Consider the following 18,389-nt stretch of genomic DNA (forward strand, 5'->3'; position numbering starts at 1 on the left):
GCATTATGCGTTTTTTTTACAATGTACTTTGTGTATGTTACCTTTATGGATTCGCATTATGCGTTTTTCACAGTGTAGTCTGTGTCTCGTCCTTGTGTGCTATACGCAATTAACTATTCTTAACACATCATTAGATTTCCATAGAAAACTTTTACATTCAATATGACACACTAGATCCAAGTGACAAATGACGATTTCCAAACCATCTTACTCGGTAACATTTCAAAACCCTTCAAGTGTAGACATCCTTACCAGTAGAGTGCATAATTTATTTCCATGACTCTATTCCAAACCATTTCCCACAAGCAAAGCAATGAACATGCAACCCGTGTCTTTCAACACCACTTAAGCCATACCAACTCAGTTATCCGTGTTGACATTACTCAACGATTTTTCTTTCCGTTCTAATTCTCACATAGCGAGCAATGCTATACCCATTGACCCACAATACACACATTCTTTGATTCTCACGTTCTGATTGACATAAACCAAAACATACAGTAACTCACCATATCTACTCTCACATTCTATATTTTCTCTTACTCTCACAGTCTATTCCTTTGCTCACTCTCACAAAACTGATCGAGTTAAACCGACGCTAACGAACCAATTAGGAGACTGCATACTTAATGGTTGCAAAAGTAACGCCCCGACGCCTACGACGCCAGTCACGTTCGACTTCGGCTACTCTTGTTCAATCTCAACGTGAGGTTAAATAAGAGTGGGGTTATGGATATGTATTTTACTTAGTTTTCAACAAATTGTCACCTATATCGATTCGCATTAGGCGTTTTTTACAATGTACTTTGTGTATGTTACCTATATGGATTCGCATTATGCGTTTTTCACAGTGTACTCTGTGTCTAGTCCTTGACGTTCGGCTTCGGCTACTCTTGTTTAATCTCAACGTGAGGTTAAATTAGAGTGGGGTTATGGATATGTGTTTTACTTAGTTTTCAACGAATTGTCACCTATATGGATTCGCATTATGCATTTTTTTTTAGAATGTACTTTGTGATTGTCACCTATATGGATTCGCATTATGCGTTTTTCACAGTGCACTCTGTGTTTCGTCTTTGACGTTCGTCCATTGTTACGTCCTCTGTGTTTTTGTGACACCTCTCTTTAGTCCCTAGCTGAATGCGTGTGAGTCTACATAATTGGCTTTCCTATAAATGGTTCCATTCTCCTTTCCAACTTCACTTCCTCTTCCTTTCCCCTTTTCACTTCCTTTTCCGTCAGGTAAATGATGAGAAAGGCCAGTGAAGGCGATGGCACAAATCTCCCAAATTGAGGGGAACGTGCCTCCTGAGCCGACGTTCTGATACCTGATACCTAACGTTTTAGTTTTGTGACGCTAAAACGCCAGTGTTCGGAATATGAGTCAGGCATTGCAAACCATCCCATCATTCGATCTTTTGAGTAAAGATACTGATGAAATGATGGGATATCGATCTTAGTTATCTATCCGCTCAGTAAACAAAGTGAAATGTTCGTCATGGAGAAACCTTTTTTCACAGCTTTTGTTGTAGCAACACCTTCGCAACGCGAATAAACCCCGACATGCGTTGGCCATCCGGATCCGGATGAATACAGTATACTAGGTGCTCCAATCTGCCAAGTTTGTGGAAGAGAAGAAGGCGGGGAAAAAATCATTTTCAGTGCAAAACGAAAACAAATCGACTGGCTTTCCCATACTAAAATCCAAGATGGCTGCATCGTAAATTTGGCAGATTGGAACACCTAGTGGTGTATTCATCTTGATCCGGATCATCATCAAACGCTCAAATGGTAATACCTTTTCAGAGAGCTCTTTGATTAGGGATAATATCTTTGCACAAGATGCTGCTCAGATGGTACTGCAGTGCCTGGAATATAACATCGAGATGCAGAGAGTCGACTGTCATATTTTCGAAATCTTAGAGCGCAGCAGCCTGTAAGAACTCATGATCACGTGGGATTTCCTCAACAAAAGTTCGCGTGCGACTGAAACAAATGGCGCTAGACTGTTTTCAGCTGGTGTCGCACCATTGCATTGGGACAAAATAGAGGAAGAAGTGAACACATATTGTGCGTTGCTGTACTTATATATATTTTTTTTTGCAAGACCGAAAGGACCACAGGCAGTAAAACCGGCATAACGGAACGGGTGGAGGGTGGCGGAACCCAAACTCTGCAGGATTTTATTCCGGATAAAAAAAGCGATGCTACAGTGTGAATTTCATTGATGGGTACCGTATTTTACAATAAATACAGCAAGAAGATAAAACAATAATAATTGTATACCTAATAAAAACCGAGTACTTTCTGCGTGGTCAAAAATAATTTACTAACGTGTAAATGTGGGTCTCCAGTAGCCTTGCGAGCAAAGGCGTAGGATTGCCAATCCGGAGATAGCGAGTTCGACTCTCGGTCCGGTCTAAAATGTTTTCGGGTGGGAAACATTATCGACTCCCTGGTCATAGTGTACCCATTGTACTTTCCACACAAGATACATGCTCATGCAATGGCGGCATAGGAAAGCTTTCATTTACGAGGCGAACCGGTCCAGGGCCGAAAACCTCATTAATAAAGATATTTTTTTTTTTTTTTTTTTTTTCCAGTTCATTTATTTGGTAGGCTCAGTCGTGTGTGACACTTTGCGGAGCCGCAATTCTCAAGTATGATATTTTTACATGGTATATCATCTTATCTTAACAGTTAGTTGGGAGGGGACATAGACCATAATACTCGTGGCGACTCAAGGTTAAAAAACTTAATACAGGACGGACGGGGTAGGGATTTGGGTTTAGGTTATTTCAGCTGCTCATCCGGGCGTTTGACGTTGAACGTTGAAAACGATTTTGCGTGGCGTCGTGCTCGATTTTGGTTCGTCAGGGAGCATCTTCCGGATGGCCGGAGCTTCAGGGTACATGGTACAGAGAAACAGAATCGGACAAGAAAAAACTGAGAAAGAGAAGAATATAGGCATTAAACTTTGATGTCAGCCAAGCAAAGGAAGGCATAGATGGCCTGCATATATATCACATCGCGATCTCCCAAAACACCTCTTATATCCCGGAAGGGTTGTTTACCTCGGGCCACAAGGGTATCCAATAGTTGCTCTCTGGAGGCGTCATTTTCCGAGCAATACCAAACTACGTGATCGATGTCATCGTAACCGGCTCCGCACCTACATAGGTTGCTCTCGACCAGGTTTATTCTGTAGAGATGTGTGTTTAGTGAATAGTGATTGGACATAAGCCTCGACATCGTGCGAATGAAGCCTCGACTTAAGTCCTCACCTCTGAACCACGCTCGCGCAGAAACTTTAGGAACTATGGAAAATAGCCACCGTCCAAGTTCATTGTGTGACCAAATCATTTGCCAATTTTGAAGAGTACTCTGACGGACTAATGGGAAAAACTCGTTATTCGAGATTTGTCTATCATAAACTTCACCTTCCTGTGCGCCCACCTTTGCTAGCGAGTCCGCCTTCTCATTGCCATAGATTAGGCAATGGGATGGGACCCATACAAAGGTAATCTTGAATGATCTTTCGACCAAATCACGCATCTGCTCTCTTATAGTTGTAAGAAAGTAAGATGCGTGCTTAACAGGTTTCATCGACCGGAGTGCCTCGATAGAACTAAGACTATCCGAGAAGATGAAATAATGGTCTACGGGCTGATTGGAAATTATCCCCAAAGCGAAATTAATTGCTGCCAGCTCAGCAACATAAACCGAACACGGTTCCTGAAGTTTTCGGAAGGTGGTTGAACTTACGTTGAAAACACCGAAGCCAGTGGATCCGTTAATGCGAGAACCATCAGTGAAATATCTGTTGTTGCAATTGACATGTTCATATTTTTCAGAAAAAATGGAAGGGATAGATATTTGTCGAAGATGATCTGGTATTCCTTGAATAGCGTGTTTCATGGACAGATCGTATTCAATTGAGGAACTGTCGTTGACGAAGTAAACTCGAGGTGGATTATAACATGGAAGACAGAGATCTGACGATATGTAGTTGAGATAGACTCGCAGATATCTTGAACGATGAGCCAGTTCAAGCATATTATCGAAGTTTTCTAATACAAGTGTGTTACTTGTTCCACATTTGATCAGTATTCTAAGTGAGAGCTCCCAGTAACGGTGCTTTAAAGGAGTGACTCCAGCAAGCACCTCCAGGCTCATGTTATGCGTTGAATGCATACAGCCAAGGGCAATACGCAAACAACGATATTGAATTCGTTCCAATTTGATCAGGTGGCAATCAGCTGCTGAGAGGAAGCAGAAAGAGCCATACTCTAAAACAGAGAGAATAGTCGTTTTATATAGTTTGATGAGGTCTTCCGGGTGAGCGCCCCACCAAGTTCCAGAGATAGAACGGAGAAAATGGATCCTTTTTCGGCATTTCTCTAACAAATAATCAATATGGGTTTTCCAGGTACACTTGGAATCAAACCAGACCCCAAGGTATTTAGAAGATAAAGATTGGTTGATGTCATCATTCAACAGTTTTAGTTTCAGTTGAGCTGGGTACCGCTTCCTAGTAAACACAACCAACTGAGTTTTTTGCGGAGAGAACTCGATCCCTAAATGTCTGGCCCAAACAGTCAGGTTATTTAGGGAATTTTGCAATGGTCTTTGCAGGACATTTGCACATGAACCTCTTAGGGAGATCACGGCATCATCTGCAAGTTGTCTAAGCGTGCATTGTCCTTCCAAACAATTGTCAATATCTTTAACATAGAAATTGTAAAGCAAGGGACTTAAACATGAACCTTGGGGAAGGCCCATGTAGCTATTTCTGGAAGTTGTCAGAGTGCCGAGAGTAAAGTTCATATGTTTTACTGACAACAAATTGTACAAGAAATTATTCAAAATAACGGGTAATCCACTACTGTGCAAATTTTCCGACAGTACTTCTATGGAAACAGAATCAAAAGCGCCCTTAATATCCAAGAAAACTGAAGCCAGTTGCTCCTTGTGCGCATAGGCCAGCTGTATATCTGAAGAGAGCAACGCTAGACAGTCATTTGTTCCTTTACCTTTTCGAAAACCGAATTGAGTATTTGACAGTAATGCATTTTGCTCGACCCAATGGTCAATTCTTGAAAGGATCATCTTTTCCACTAATATCCTCATGCACGATAGCATGGCGATCGGTCGGTATGAATTGTGATTAGACGCTGGTTTCCCAGGCTTTTGAATAGCTATTACTTTGACTTGGCGCCATTCTGGGGCACAATGTTGTACTCCATGAAACAGTTGTACAGGTCAAGTAATCGTCTTTTAGCGATATCTGGGAGGTTTTTAAGAAGATTGAATTTGATATTATCGCATCCCGGAGAAGAATTGTTTGATGAAAGAAGAGACATAGAAAGTTCCAGCATTGAGAATGGTCCACCCAAAGAACCGGGATCAGTGACTGATTCTCGAAATAGCGGTTCTGCTGGTACGGAATCTGGGCAGACCTGTTTTGCGAAGTTGAATATCCATCGATTGGAGTATTCTTCACTCTCATTGGTGGAAATGCGGTTCCGCATGTGTTGTCATTGAGGTTTCTCGTGATAGTCCCTCAACAAAACGTCGCCAGTAGCTACGTTTTATAGCCTTGAGAAGATTTTTGAGCTTTCTTTCAAGCCTCAAATACTTTTCGAAAAGCTCAGACCTTCCGTGTTTACGGAAAGCCTTGAAGGCATCAGATTTCTCGGAATACAACTTAGTACATTCATCATCCCATCCAGGAGTGGCTGGTCTTCTTATGACAGATGTACTTGGAACGCGTCGTTTCTGAGCTTCTAGTGCGCTTTTATGAATCAATTCGATAAGGAATCGATACTCATCCAGTGGAGGAAGAATATCAGTTGATTCAATACCAATTTTACCGCCGATGCAAATTTTTGCCAGTCAATGTTTTTCGTGAGGTCGAAAGGAACATTAACTGGCACTGATCGTTGATAGCCGCTTTTGATTGTGGTGACTATCGGCATGTGGTCACTACCATGGGGATCTTGGATTACCTTCCACGTGCAATCTAATGATAGTGAATTAGAGCATAAAGACAGATCTATTCGACTTTCCTGACCTTGAGGTCCTATTCGAGTTACTTCGCCTGTGTTCAAAATATTCAAGTTGAAATCGTCGCACAAATCATAGAAAATAGGCGCTCTGTTATCGTCTCTAGTTTCGCCCCATGCAATACCATGTGCATTCATATCACCCAGTATTAAAACTGGGGATGATAAAAGAGAGACTGCGCTCCAAAGATGCCGACGATTAAGTGAGGCATTTGGGGAATATACACTGAAGCTATGCAAAGGTCTTTTTCTTTACATTTACTTGGCAAGCGACGATTTCTAAACCATTAACAGTCGGAATGGGAATTTTGTAGAAAGTGTGACATGTTTTGATTCCCAAAAGAACGCCACCATAATGATCATTCCGATCTTGGCGAATAATGTTAAAATCGTGGAAGTTGATTTCATCTTCAGAAGAAAGCCATGTTTCACAGAGTGCAAATATATCGCAATCGGAGTTGCGAATTAAAAACTTAAACACGTCCAATTTATGTTTCAGACTGTGACAGTTCCACTGCAGCACAGTGATTGTATCTTGTATGGCCGTATTATCCATCGAAAGATACAAGTCCTGCAAGAAGGGGCCATGAAACAGTCAATTGCTTCAGATAACTTTCAACTGTTGGAATAAAGAGGTCAATGATTGGCCTCAATGAATTCGGAATATTGAATAAGTTCAAAAACGATCCACAAGGTCCTTAAAGGATATCAATCCTCTATTGGACGAGATTCTTCTCTTGGAAGTGCGAGTAGCAGTTTTTCTGCTCAGAGATATTCCTTGACTGATGTTTCTTTGAAACATCGGTTTTAGGCAATGGCGGGAATGTCCTACTGCAACATGGGTCAAAAGGAGCAGTATAGACAGGTTGCTTCGGAATTTTAAATAATCCCCCATTACCATCAGATTTAGGCAAGCTTCTAGGGATGATTTTTGTTTTCTTACGGCGCAATCCCGGGGAAGACGGTTTCTTCCTCTTTTCGGGTACGTGTACCTCCGCAGAATCATCCATATCGGCTACGTCAGAGTCCGATTCGTCTATGGAAATGACATCATAAAAATCACTTACTTGAACGGCAGCTGAAATAGCAGCCGTTGCGTTGGCAGTTGCGGATGTGTCTTGCGACTTCACCATTTCTGCATACGACTGCTTAGAGCGCTGTACTAATGTGCGCTTAACTTTTTGGGTGCGCTTTTTGTACACCGGGCATTCTTGCAAACCATGGGGAGGGTCCATGCCACAATAAGCGCACTTTGTAGCTTGTTGTTGGCAGGACTCCTCCCTATGCTTTTCAAAACATTTGCCACAACGGGGCTTGTTGTCGCAAAACTCGGCAGTGTGCCCCAACTGTTTGCAGTTGGTACAATTAAAAACCCTGGGTACAAAAGACGCACCGGAAACAACATATTTTCGATATCTACATATTTTGGGAGTATCGAACCGGCAAACGTTACCCGTAGCGAACCTGACTTCGAATATACTTTTTACCATCTACCATAGCTGCTGAATGCAATTCCTTGCAGTCCAGAATATCCACGGTAGACTGCAGGGCATTCTTTAAACGGCCTTTTCCTGCAAGTACATCCTTGCAAGTCAGGCTCGCTGCGTTAATTACGCCTTCAATCTCGACCTCCCGCGACGGGACATAAACCAAATATTCCACATTATAGTTCTGGTCTTTTGCGATAGCATTTGCATCCTGGTATGTAGGTGCGGTTACACGTAGTTTGTTCCGATTGATCTGATGAAAATCAGTTTTCGGAAAACGACGCGTCAAGTCACGTTTGATTCCTAAAAGATCAATACTTTTCACTTTCTGCCGGAAATAAACAACCCAGGGACCAGGTGATGTGGCCTGGTAAAATCGCGTGCGAACGACATTGTCTTTGGGAGGCGTTTCGCCTCCACTCACTTCATCCATGTATCAAAGATAAAAAAAAAACTTAAATAAATTTATTTAAGAAAAAAAATATTTTTTTGGACCAGGCTAATGCCCACTCTTTCTGCACTGTCCGATTCTTTCTGTCGAGAAAAAAGTGTACCCAACTCCACCGCATGCAAACAATACAAAGCGAATAGGTACTTAGCCGTTTTGTTGTTGCCTTTGTAGGTGCCTACGAACGTCGTCGTACGGGGATGGATGATGCTCTGTCCGAATGCTGATATTCACGGCGCTGTAATGATTACCGGTTGGTAATTTACCAATTACAGCCCGCTTCCTTCTGGTCGCCAGGAATTCACCTTGCGAAACTTCGGTGCCGTATATTTGGCAAAGTAAACTTGAAAAAGCACTTTATCGAGTTCGCGTGAAGAGATCCAAACTAAATGCGTCTGACTCGGTCCGATGCGACACAGGGAATGATTAATAAAGATATTAATAATAATAATAGCTTTCATTTAATTACCGAGGAAATCCTAATAGAATACTATATTCAAAAGCAAGCCAAGTTCCAGTTGGAATGTAGAGCCGTTGAAGAAGAAGAAGACTTCCCCTGTGCATTATGTAGATTTCTGTACGGTTTCGTATCAATTGGCTTCTTACAAGTCTTCTACTATTTATCATAATCTCCACTGGAATGAGCAGCAGTCACACTAACCAGTAAGCTACCGTCCCTGTTATAGAAGCAAACTAAAAGAATATCCAAAACAACCCAAAACATGTGCTTCCGATTCACATGTTCACGGCCAGTCTCGACTTGAACGTTGTATGGGTTGCGTTGCGTATTTCTCCTATATTCCACAACAGCTGTTTGCAAACAGTAGGATTTGTTTTGCACACGTTTCCATCGCCCTCAACTCGGCTTTAAGCGGAATTCAACAGGAGCCTGCTAATGCGCATCCATTGGCATTCAGAAGCGAGTCCTTTCTGCTACGGAGTATGGGCTGACATAACTTAGGCAACCGCTTCTTGTCGGACGTCACAGCGAAGAATGACAACGGCGGCGGTGGAAGAAGTGGAAGGAAGCAGACCATCCAAACCGTAATTCAATATTCCAGCCAGGTCACGCGTCTACTTCTTCCTCCTTATATACCTATCGCTATGTCAGCTATTTTTTTCTGCTTTTATCGTCTCTGCTCGTTACCATTCTTTCTCGGATCACTCAAATAACAGAGCTTACGCAACAGTGGAAAAGTTCACTCCCTTCCAAAGCTCAATGGAGTCACGTTTTTCCTTTGTCGACAGCCAACCGCTCCTTCGGGGTTCGCCCCCTTCGGGCTTAGAGATGATGAAATTCAAAACGTTTGAACTAGTTCCGCGCTTGTTTAATTTCGGATCACTACTCCGACCGGACCGATGAGATGGCGTGGAGCAATTGACTCCTGATGGACCTTGGGCCCATTTCATCAGTCGGTATGTTGAAACATCAAACCTCGTATGAGGCATCGTCCACACCGGGAGATCGGAAGCTGAAGGTGCGAGTGTGTGCACGTTCCAGCGATGACAGTCAACAAATCTTTCGACATCCCAGTGGAAACCCACTCAACGTTTCGGCAAAGTGACAAATCCCACCCATTTGTTTGGTTATGGCTCTTCACCCCATTTTTCTTGCGAAGGAGTTGTGTATCTTATTCCAAAATTCGGTGCCATTCCGGTGGGAACGCATGGTGGCAGGTAGGTGAAAGATAGGCGGATGACATTGCCGAAAGAAGCCGACGCGAGCGTGCGAAGAGAGATTAATGGTCCTTCGATACACATGGAGATATGTTGGAACAAATGGGGCGCGTTTCCAAGGAATTGCTTTCGTCTGGGATCAACTTACACCGCACCGGTCGGATAGGGTGGACTGCAATTAATTTCTTGCTTCAGATTTTGGCGTTTTCGGAAGATAAATGACAACTTGTTAACATTATTCTTACCAACTTTCCAGTCTCATTGTGTGAAGTGGATGCAAAACTAAAACGGGAAAACAAATGTTGATTGTCATTTTATTATAATGTTATTTTAAAGCAAAAACGAAAATTAATTCGAATCTCAATCTCATTTCCGACGGAAATTTATCCAAATTCCTAACGGAAATTCATCCAAATTCCTAACGGAAATTCATCCAAATTCCTAACGGAAATTCATTCGAATTTTCAACTGAAATTCATTCGAATTTCCAACGGAAATTCATTCGAATTTCCAACGGAAATTCATTCGAATTTCCAACGGAAATTCATTCGAATTTCCAACGGAAAATCATTTGAATTTCCAACGGAAATTCATTCGAATTTCCAACGGAATTTCATTCAAATTTCCAACGGAATTTTATTCGAATTTCCAACGGAATTTCATTCAAATTTCCAACGGAAATTCATTCGAATTTCCAACGGAAAATCATTCGAATTTCCAACGGAAAATCATTCGAATTTCCAACGGAATTTCATTCATATTTCCAACGGAATTTCATTCGAATTTCCAACGGAAATTCATTCGAATTTCCAACGGAAATTCATTCGAATTTCCAACGGAATTTCATTCAAATTTCCAACGGAATTTCATTCGAATTTCCAACGGAATTTCATTCAAATTTCCAACGGAAACTCATTCGAATTTCCAACGGAAAATCATTCGAATTTCCAACGGAAAATCATTCGAATTTCCAACGGAATTTCTTTCAAATTTCCAACGGAATTTTATTCGAATTTCCAATGGAATTTCATTCAAATTTCCAACGGAAATTCATTCGAATTTCCAACGGAAATTCATTCGAATTTCCAACGGAAATTCATTCGAATTTCCAACGGAAATTCATTCGAATTTTCAACGGAAATTCATTCGAATTTCCAACGGAAATTCATTCGAATTTCCAACGGAATTTCATTCAAATTTCCAACGGAATTTCATTCAAATTTCCAACGGAAATTCATTTGAATTCCCAACGGAAATTCATTCGAGATTTCAACGGAAATTCATTCAATTTCAACGGAAATTCATTCAATTTCAACGGAAATTCATTCGAATTCAACGGAAATTCATTCAATTTCAACGGAAATTCATTCAATTTCAACGGAAATTCATTCAATTTCAACGGAAATTCATTCAATTTCCATCGAAATTCATTCGAACTTCCAACGGAAATTCATTCGAACTTCCAACGGAAATTCATTCGATTTCCAACGGAAATTCATTCAATTTCCAACGGAAATTCATTCGAATTTCCAACGGAAATTCATTCGAATTTCAACGGAAATTCATTCGATTTCAACGGAAATTCATTCAATTTCCAACGGAAATTCATTCGAATTTCCAACGGAAATTCATTCAATTTCAACGGAAATTCATTCGAATTTCAACGGAAATTCATTCGAATTTCCAACGGAAATTCATTCAATTTCAACGGAAATTCATTCAATTTCAACGGAAATTCATTCAATTCAACGGAAATTCATTCGAATTTCCAAAGTAAATGCATCAGAATTTCCAACTGAAATTCATTCGAGTTTCCAACGGAAATTCATTCGAGTTTCCAACGGAAATTCATTCGAATTTCTAACAGAGGTTCATTAGAATTTTCAACGGAAATGAATAAAACTGAGTCTGATAAGTTTTGCAGTATAATAGAGAAAGTATTATAGCATTCGATTATAATTTAATAAGAATTGATTGAAGATCGAACGAACACCCTGATCACTGTCCTGATTGTGCGGTTCTCCGAATTCTGTTGTTAGGTCGAAAAGCGTCGCATTTCACGAAAATAGAGCACACGTTCGTATCGACGACGCCAGATCCGGTGAGATTCTCCTCTCTAATAGATTGACAAATGGTTGGACGTGAGGGTTCATGCATTTTCCCCCACAGACAGACACAGTTTCCGATGAACGAATAAGATAAATGATTGCTGGATGATTTACTGCAGCCAAAAATTGTTGTTTATTCAACTGGCTGTGGAAGATATCTCGAGCTGTGAAAGTCATTTTTAGCGCACGTGTACGCTCGGATCGTTGATTTATGGAGAGCTAATGATTATTACAATTGAGATGTGTACGACAGAATGTTTTCTGTTGAAATTTCCATTGGAAAAAATCATAAACCTAAACTCATTTTACATTTCCATTCCTTCACGCAGTAGTGAAAACCCGATTCAACAATCCGTCTGATGGAATCTCGTTCGGAACGCTCCAACTGAAATAATTATTAAGGCTCTGTCTCATTTGGAGAATTAAACTGAAATTAAACTTAAAAGTGACATTTCAATAATTATCAAATAACCCTGCTCGCAGAGCAAGATTACTTTTGACAGATATCGAATCATTTTGCATCGATGTCTTATTGGAATTGCTGGGTAGCACCAACCATTCTTATGACTGGGTTATTTGCTAATTTTCGAACTGTCACTTTTAAGTTTAATTCTCCAAATGAGACAGAGCCTAAGAGTGTTTGATCACTCGATCACAGTCGAGTCTTTTGATCTGACTTCAATCGAACCACAACCAGTCATTATCACACCAACCCCATTAGAAATTCACACCTCCTGCATACATTGTTTGACTGTATGCATGAAGCAGCTGACATGTTGCTTCCATTTTCCCCCGTGAGCGAACGAATGATTATCCTGCCACTGACAGCTGAGCGCTTTGTAGTGTCGGAACGTAAGAGCTTCGAATGTGGAAATGTTCACAGGACTATTAGCTGGGGGGGCTCAGTACAGCAACCACAACATGGCTTCATTGAACGTTACCTCATCGAATCGATAGTACATGACGTCCGATGATTGCGCTGTTACGAAACGATTTTGCTGTTAGTATCCTCTGTTGTTTTCCCGTCCTTTCAAAAAACAACAGAAGGGAGCTTCTCACATATCTCGTGTGTTTTTGTTAGACCGAAGCCACACATTTACTCTTTAAATTGTTAAAATGTTGGCACCAAATTAGTATACGAAAAATGATAAACATAAAGCGCAAAAATTATGAAATTTATTTTTCGAAGGAAAAGTTACGTCCTTGTGATACTGAAATTATGAAATCATCATCGCGCCGGTTCCCGGTCGTTCGAGTGTGGTGCTGGTGTTACATCACGCACTCCGTTGTCAGAGCATCAACGGACGAGCCACCCAGTGCTGGAAAGCCGCCACGTTTCCGCCGGGTCACGTTTGACGGGGCCGGTCGGTAGAAGGAAATTCTCTCACGCGTCACGTCTGTTTTTCTTCATCCGCTTAACGGCTGGGCTACTGCCGGCTGGCGCTTGTTTAAAATTGGTAACGTTGTGGATGTATCCTACCCGGTTAAGAAAGAGGTGCATTATGCGGCTTCGAATAAATAAAATATGTTATTGAATAAAATGGAACGAATCATCGGAAGATGTTGCTTATAGGCGGAATTGGAATAGTGATGTTTAATCCTGTATTAGATTGTTCCATTTCCATTCCAAGAAGGAACGGCAAACGACTTTAATTTGAGTCTGTGTCGATTTAATTGGGATGGGCGTAACTGATTCTTCAATGAAATCTATTCCACGCGGTTTTTTGCATTGCATATAGTTTGTATGCGGAATACAGAAATCAAATCTGCAATGCCAATGTTTTTTGCTCGGTTGTTTTGATTTCAATTCCATTACTGAGAATTTTTCTTTCTTGCAGATCCTGGGCTTGACATAAGGTGAAGGTTGGCTACGTACATTTATTTACATAGTGCATATATTTGCTTCGCATTTTCTCTTGCGATCCGGCCAATGTAGAGGACTGTAAATGCTTGTTGCTCAACCCATTAGCACCCAAAGTTTAAACAAAGCGTTTACAAGAACACTGAGCAGCCGGTCAATGTGGCTACTAACTTTGGTACTCATCCAGCCTTGTCTTTAACCTTGCATCGGGACGAAAATAGCTCGCTTGTTGTTCACAAAAAGGGCTGTATTGCGAGAACGATCCAGAACCAAGCGTGTCCCGGAAGATTTAAATCCAAAACTGTGAATTATTAGAGCTAGTTATCACAAATTGTTGATGAAGGCATTTTGGTACCAGAGCATCAGATCATATTCTCCGGTGTTGGCTTAGCCGAAACAATGCTCTCGTTCCGTTACACCCAGCTCAGAAAATCAAGGATTTAAGCTCAGTTGCTTCCAGCCGAAAAGTTTTTTTCAACCCGTCAATTTGTTGGAAACGGTAGCTAACCGGAAAGTGTATGTTCCTGGTTCACATATGGGCTCAAGCAAATGAACGATCTGCGGATTTTGAGAATCATACCATAATTAGAAAAACATTAGAAGCACGTCCTCAAGTATTTCATTAGAGTTCCAATTCCACTCCTCCATCAAGAAACCGGCGCTTTCTTGACGTCGAACACGGGTGGCATCGTCGGCAGCGTAACGTAAATAAACGACGTAAAAGTTCCAGAAATGCGTAGTTAGTTTCCTCATCTCAGGTCCTTCCTGCTGTCGGCCCATCTCCGTAGGAAAACAGAAAGAAGTTTCTCACGTAACGCGTTGATTTGTGACAAATTATAGCTACTTATCTCCTCTTTAAATTATTGCATCTATGGCACCAAATTGGTACGGGAAATGACGTTTTATTATTGTCGAGCGGTTTTTGTTGACCAAATTTAATGAAATACAATATTCTTTGATATGCAAAGAATGTTTAGGCCAAATTTGACCATAATTGATTGGCTATACACCCAAAAAACAGATCTTACAATTATTGTATGAAAACGTGGCATATACAAATCTGTAAGATTTTTATACAGAAATTGTATTAAAATAATACAAATCTGTATAATTTCAATACAACGATTGTATTAAAATCTTCCAAAAATTGTATATGCCTAATTATTATACAGTTTCTGTAAGGTTCTTATGCAGAACTGTATTAAAATCTGCCATCCGCTAGTTGGGTGTAAAAAACCCCCTGACAATAATAGAACAAAACATGTTAAAGCCGTCATTTTCTCTATACGAAATTTATTAAACACAAGGCGAGAATTTTATGAACACATAAAATAAAAGAAAATAGCGTTTTCTAAAAAAATACCATTTTCTTGATAGTAATCTTTTCCCAAATATAATATTTCCTCGAAAATATATTTTATTCTGAAATAATATTCCTTCGAAATTAACATTTGCTTGAAAACAAGATTTCCCCAAATTAGAATTTTACCTAAAAGAACGAAAACTCGAAATCATCGTTTCCTTCAAAAATACGTCTCCCCACATGATAGAACGCAGAATTTGTAGCTTTAGTTCGCTTCAGATCCCTATGGAATGCCCGCATCTATGCTGAAACTATGCATTGACGTTCAAAGCCACCCATTAGCAATGCTATTCAGCGAGGTGAGTTCCCGAATTTTCCTTTATGATGAAAGAGGCAAAGGTGATATTGCAAACTATCGAGGCATTACTTCTCTTACTGCTCTCAGTCCAACTAAGTTGTTTGGAATAATAGTAAACGATTGCCTATTACAAAAACTACATCGACAAAGACCAGCACGACTTCTACCCGAAGCGCTCTGTATTTGATGCAGTTTACTTCTTCTTGCTTGCGAAGCATGGCCCTAGGTTGGCAGGTCGATGCTGCATACATGGAATTAAAGGCGGCGTTCGACACAGTTGACAACGGAATTCTCCTTGCCAAACTGGAGACTTGGAGCATTTTCGAAGAGTATGGCCTGGTTTAGATCTTACTTGCCAAACCGTTCAGTCAGCGTTAAATAGGATGTTCGGAATCCAGTCTGTTTCCAAAAAACTCTTGCTAGCAGCACCGCCCGTTGCCAAAGTCATCGCCAGATCGTGGCCTTTTACAATCACGAGCCTGAATTCAATCCCCTCGTGTATCCAATCAGAGATTGAAGCGATCTTCGTCGTTCAAACTAACTACCACTGTCTTCTGAATTTTGCTTTGCCGTACAGTCGACTTCCACGTCGTCTTCAAAGCCAACTATATTCTCGACTACAGATCGGAGTAAATGCCTAGAAGCCGTAATCGATTCTCCGCAGAAGATGCCACTTCGACGCCCCACCTGACATCGGTACGTTCTATCCTGGTGAACTACTCGAACTAGTTTCCGACGGTGATTTTAGCCTACTCTTATTACCGATTACATTACAGTGCCATTGAATCAACTAGCTCCCAGCTTACTCACAAACGATTATAATGATTATAATCCCCGGTGGTGGATCTATCTTACTTCGACGAAAAGTTCCCCGACAGCGGGAGTACCACCACTTGACTTGACTTAATGACGCCTAATATGGACCAAAAGCAGACTTATCCAGCTTTCCACACTAACCATAATTGCGGCTAGCATAAATAATTCTGACAGTAACTGCTTCCGATGCCTAACTAATTTACACGCCGAGTGGTATCCCAGCAACCATTTACTTTGTTTTTTACTGATGGCATCGAAAAAGTGAACTGCAATTAAAAAAGTGTTGGTGCCGTTCTACTTTATTTAATACAAAATTTAAACTTTTAGGTCTCAAGAGCTTCAAAACAGATGCCAATCCCGAGTCTCTAGGATTTCTAAATAATTCAAAATTTACAGTACACAGATTGAGCACGCTCGCAAACAGTAGGGCTATTACAGTATACAAATGGATGGAGGAATATCGGTGATCAAGAAATCGGCTACAGTAACATATTTGTACAAAAAAATGAAAAAATTAATCTCAAAAATGGACTTTAGTAGATGATTTCCAATAAAATGTTACCTGTATGTATGTAGAAACGAAACACAATGAATTCATTGAAAGTTGGTAGCTAAATATCAAATTTTTTTAAAATGTCTCGAAAAAGATGGGGAACAATAAAACATCCTTAAGCACACTAGAGAATCTAAATAGTTTATGATTTAAAAATTATAATTATGGAATATCAGCAAGAATACCAAGTTTTGCTAAGCAAATGCGGCTAGCTAATTAATTGCGTGAATATGTAATGTGTCTTTTTTTAACACAATGAATGTGATTTAGTCACAGTGTAAATAATTACGTAAGAATATGACAGCTTTTGAGACAGAAACGCTTAAAAAAATCCTGACATGAGCTATTTAAAACTTTAAATATGATTCCATTTCCATATGATTCTTACAGAGTATAAGTATATACTAAAATGACACGTTGTTTATACCAATTATTCCATACTTTGTAATCATATATTGATCGACCGAACAATTGTTGGATGGTTTCCGGAGCATCTATAATCCAATTCGGAACAACACTTATAAACTATATGTTCATGTCCTGTTATTTTAGCGTGCAGATTGAGTGCTCGGCATCTTCGCAACACATATTAACAATATTGAGATCGTAAATATTCGTCAATTGTATAAGTTTCATGTTTCTTTGCGAAGTACAAAAAGTACAAAATTTTCATATTAGATACACAGACATTGACCTTTTAGATTGTAGATAGTTTTTTCTGCATTCAGTAAATAGGGCAATACACGGAAACATCTCTTTCTCTTTCGTTCCTCATAAGTTTTGACGTTTACTGGCCTTGTTGTTTTCTAATTTCTTTGCAGCGAAAAAGAGACAAAGCAGTCCGTGCAGTGCCCTAAAAACATCTTGAAACGGTTGCTGAGATACGGCTCAACATCGGAATGTCGGAATAAGTTCGGCGTCGGAAGCAGTTGATGCCAAAATAATTTATAGCAGCCTGGAAAGCAGTATAGCTGCTGTTTTAGTCCATTATTATCTGTTTTTGCTTTGTAGAAGTAAACCATCAAAATCTGTACGGATAATTTGTAAACACCCTGTAGTTCCTTAAAATATCGGGGATGTCCAAAATCTTCCTCAATAATTCATTAGTAGCAACCCTATAATCAGAGACCGGCGGAGTGAAAAACTGTCGAAATGGCAACGTATGAAAATGCATGAAATCGTGAAAATAATTCTGGCAGCACTTGAACTTTTTGCTTGCTTCTTATGGGTGCAAAAAGTAAACAAGTCGAAATGGAACCGCTTTTGACGGTTCGATTGGAAACAAGATGGCGTCTTCGCCGATCTCTTATTCTAGTATTTCTATTCATTAGATACTATAAAATCCCGCGCTTAGTTTCATAGGGGCGTAACTGTATTGATCGATTTCTCTTCGTCGATGTTTTCCTTTTATTATTGTGCCGAATTGCGCTAGTTTGTCGTTGATTTAATGGTTTGGTGTGATAAAGGATGATTGTATCTTGCACCAGAATCAATAATCACGGTTGAAGCTTTTGAAACAATTGAGTTATTAACAAAATATAAAATCAATACAGTTACGCCCCTATGAAACTAAGCGCGAGAAATGTCCTGAAAAAGGAAAGAATAATTTAGAAATTAACGAGAAAACCATTTGAAGAAAACTTTTCCTCGCAGCCACCAGTAAATAAACAATTGGTCAATAGACGTCAGAAGCAAGTACTGTCAAATTAATTT

General features: G+C 40.1%; 2 protein-coding genes across 5 annotated transcripts in view; one reads left to right on the top strand and one right to left on the bottom strand.

Annotated features, from left to right (window-relative positions):
• LOC134208960 (LON peptidase N-terminal domain and RING finger protein 1) overlaps positions 1-18,389 on the top strand; it is a 240,212-nt gene that overhangs the window by 212,711 nt on the left and 9,112 nt on the right. The window lies entirely within an intron of this gene.
• On the bottom strand, positions 2,884-5,054 carry LOC134208961 (uncharacterized). The gene is made up of 2 exons (XM_062684935.1): positions 3,285-5,054; positions 2,884-3,202 (listed from the first exon to the last, which is right to left on the bottom strand). Exons 1-2 carry the CDS (start codon positions 4,825-4,827, stop codon positions 3,198-3,200), a joined length of 1,548 nt encoding a protein of 515 aa, XP_062540919.1. The 5' UTR covers positions 4,828-5,054; the 3' UTR covers positions 2,884-3,197.

The sequence above is a fragment of the Armigeres subalbatus genome, chromosome 2 (genome assembly GCF_024139115.2).
Source record: "Armigeres subalbatus isolate Guangzhou_Male chromosome 2, GZ_Asu_2, whole genome shotgun sequence".
Lineage (NCBI taxonomy): Eukaryota > Metazoa > Arthropoda > Insecta > Diptera > Culicidae > Armigeres > Armigeres subalbatus.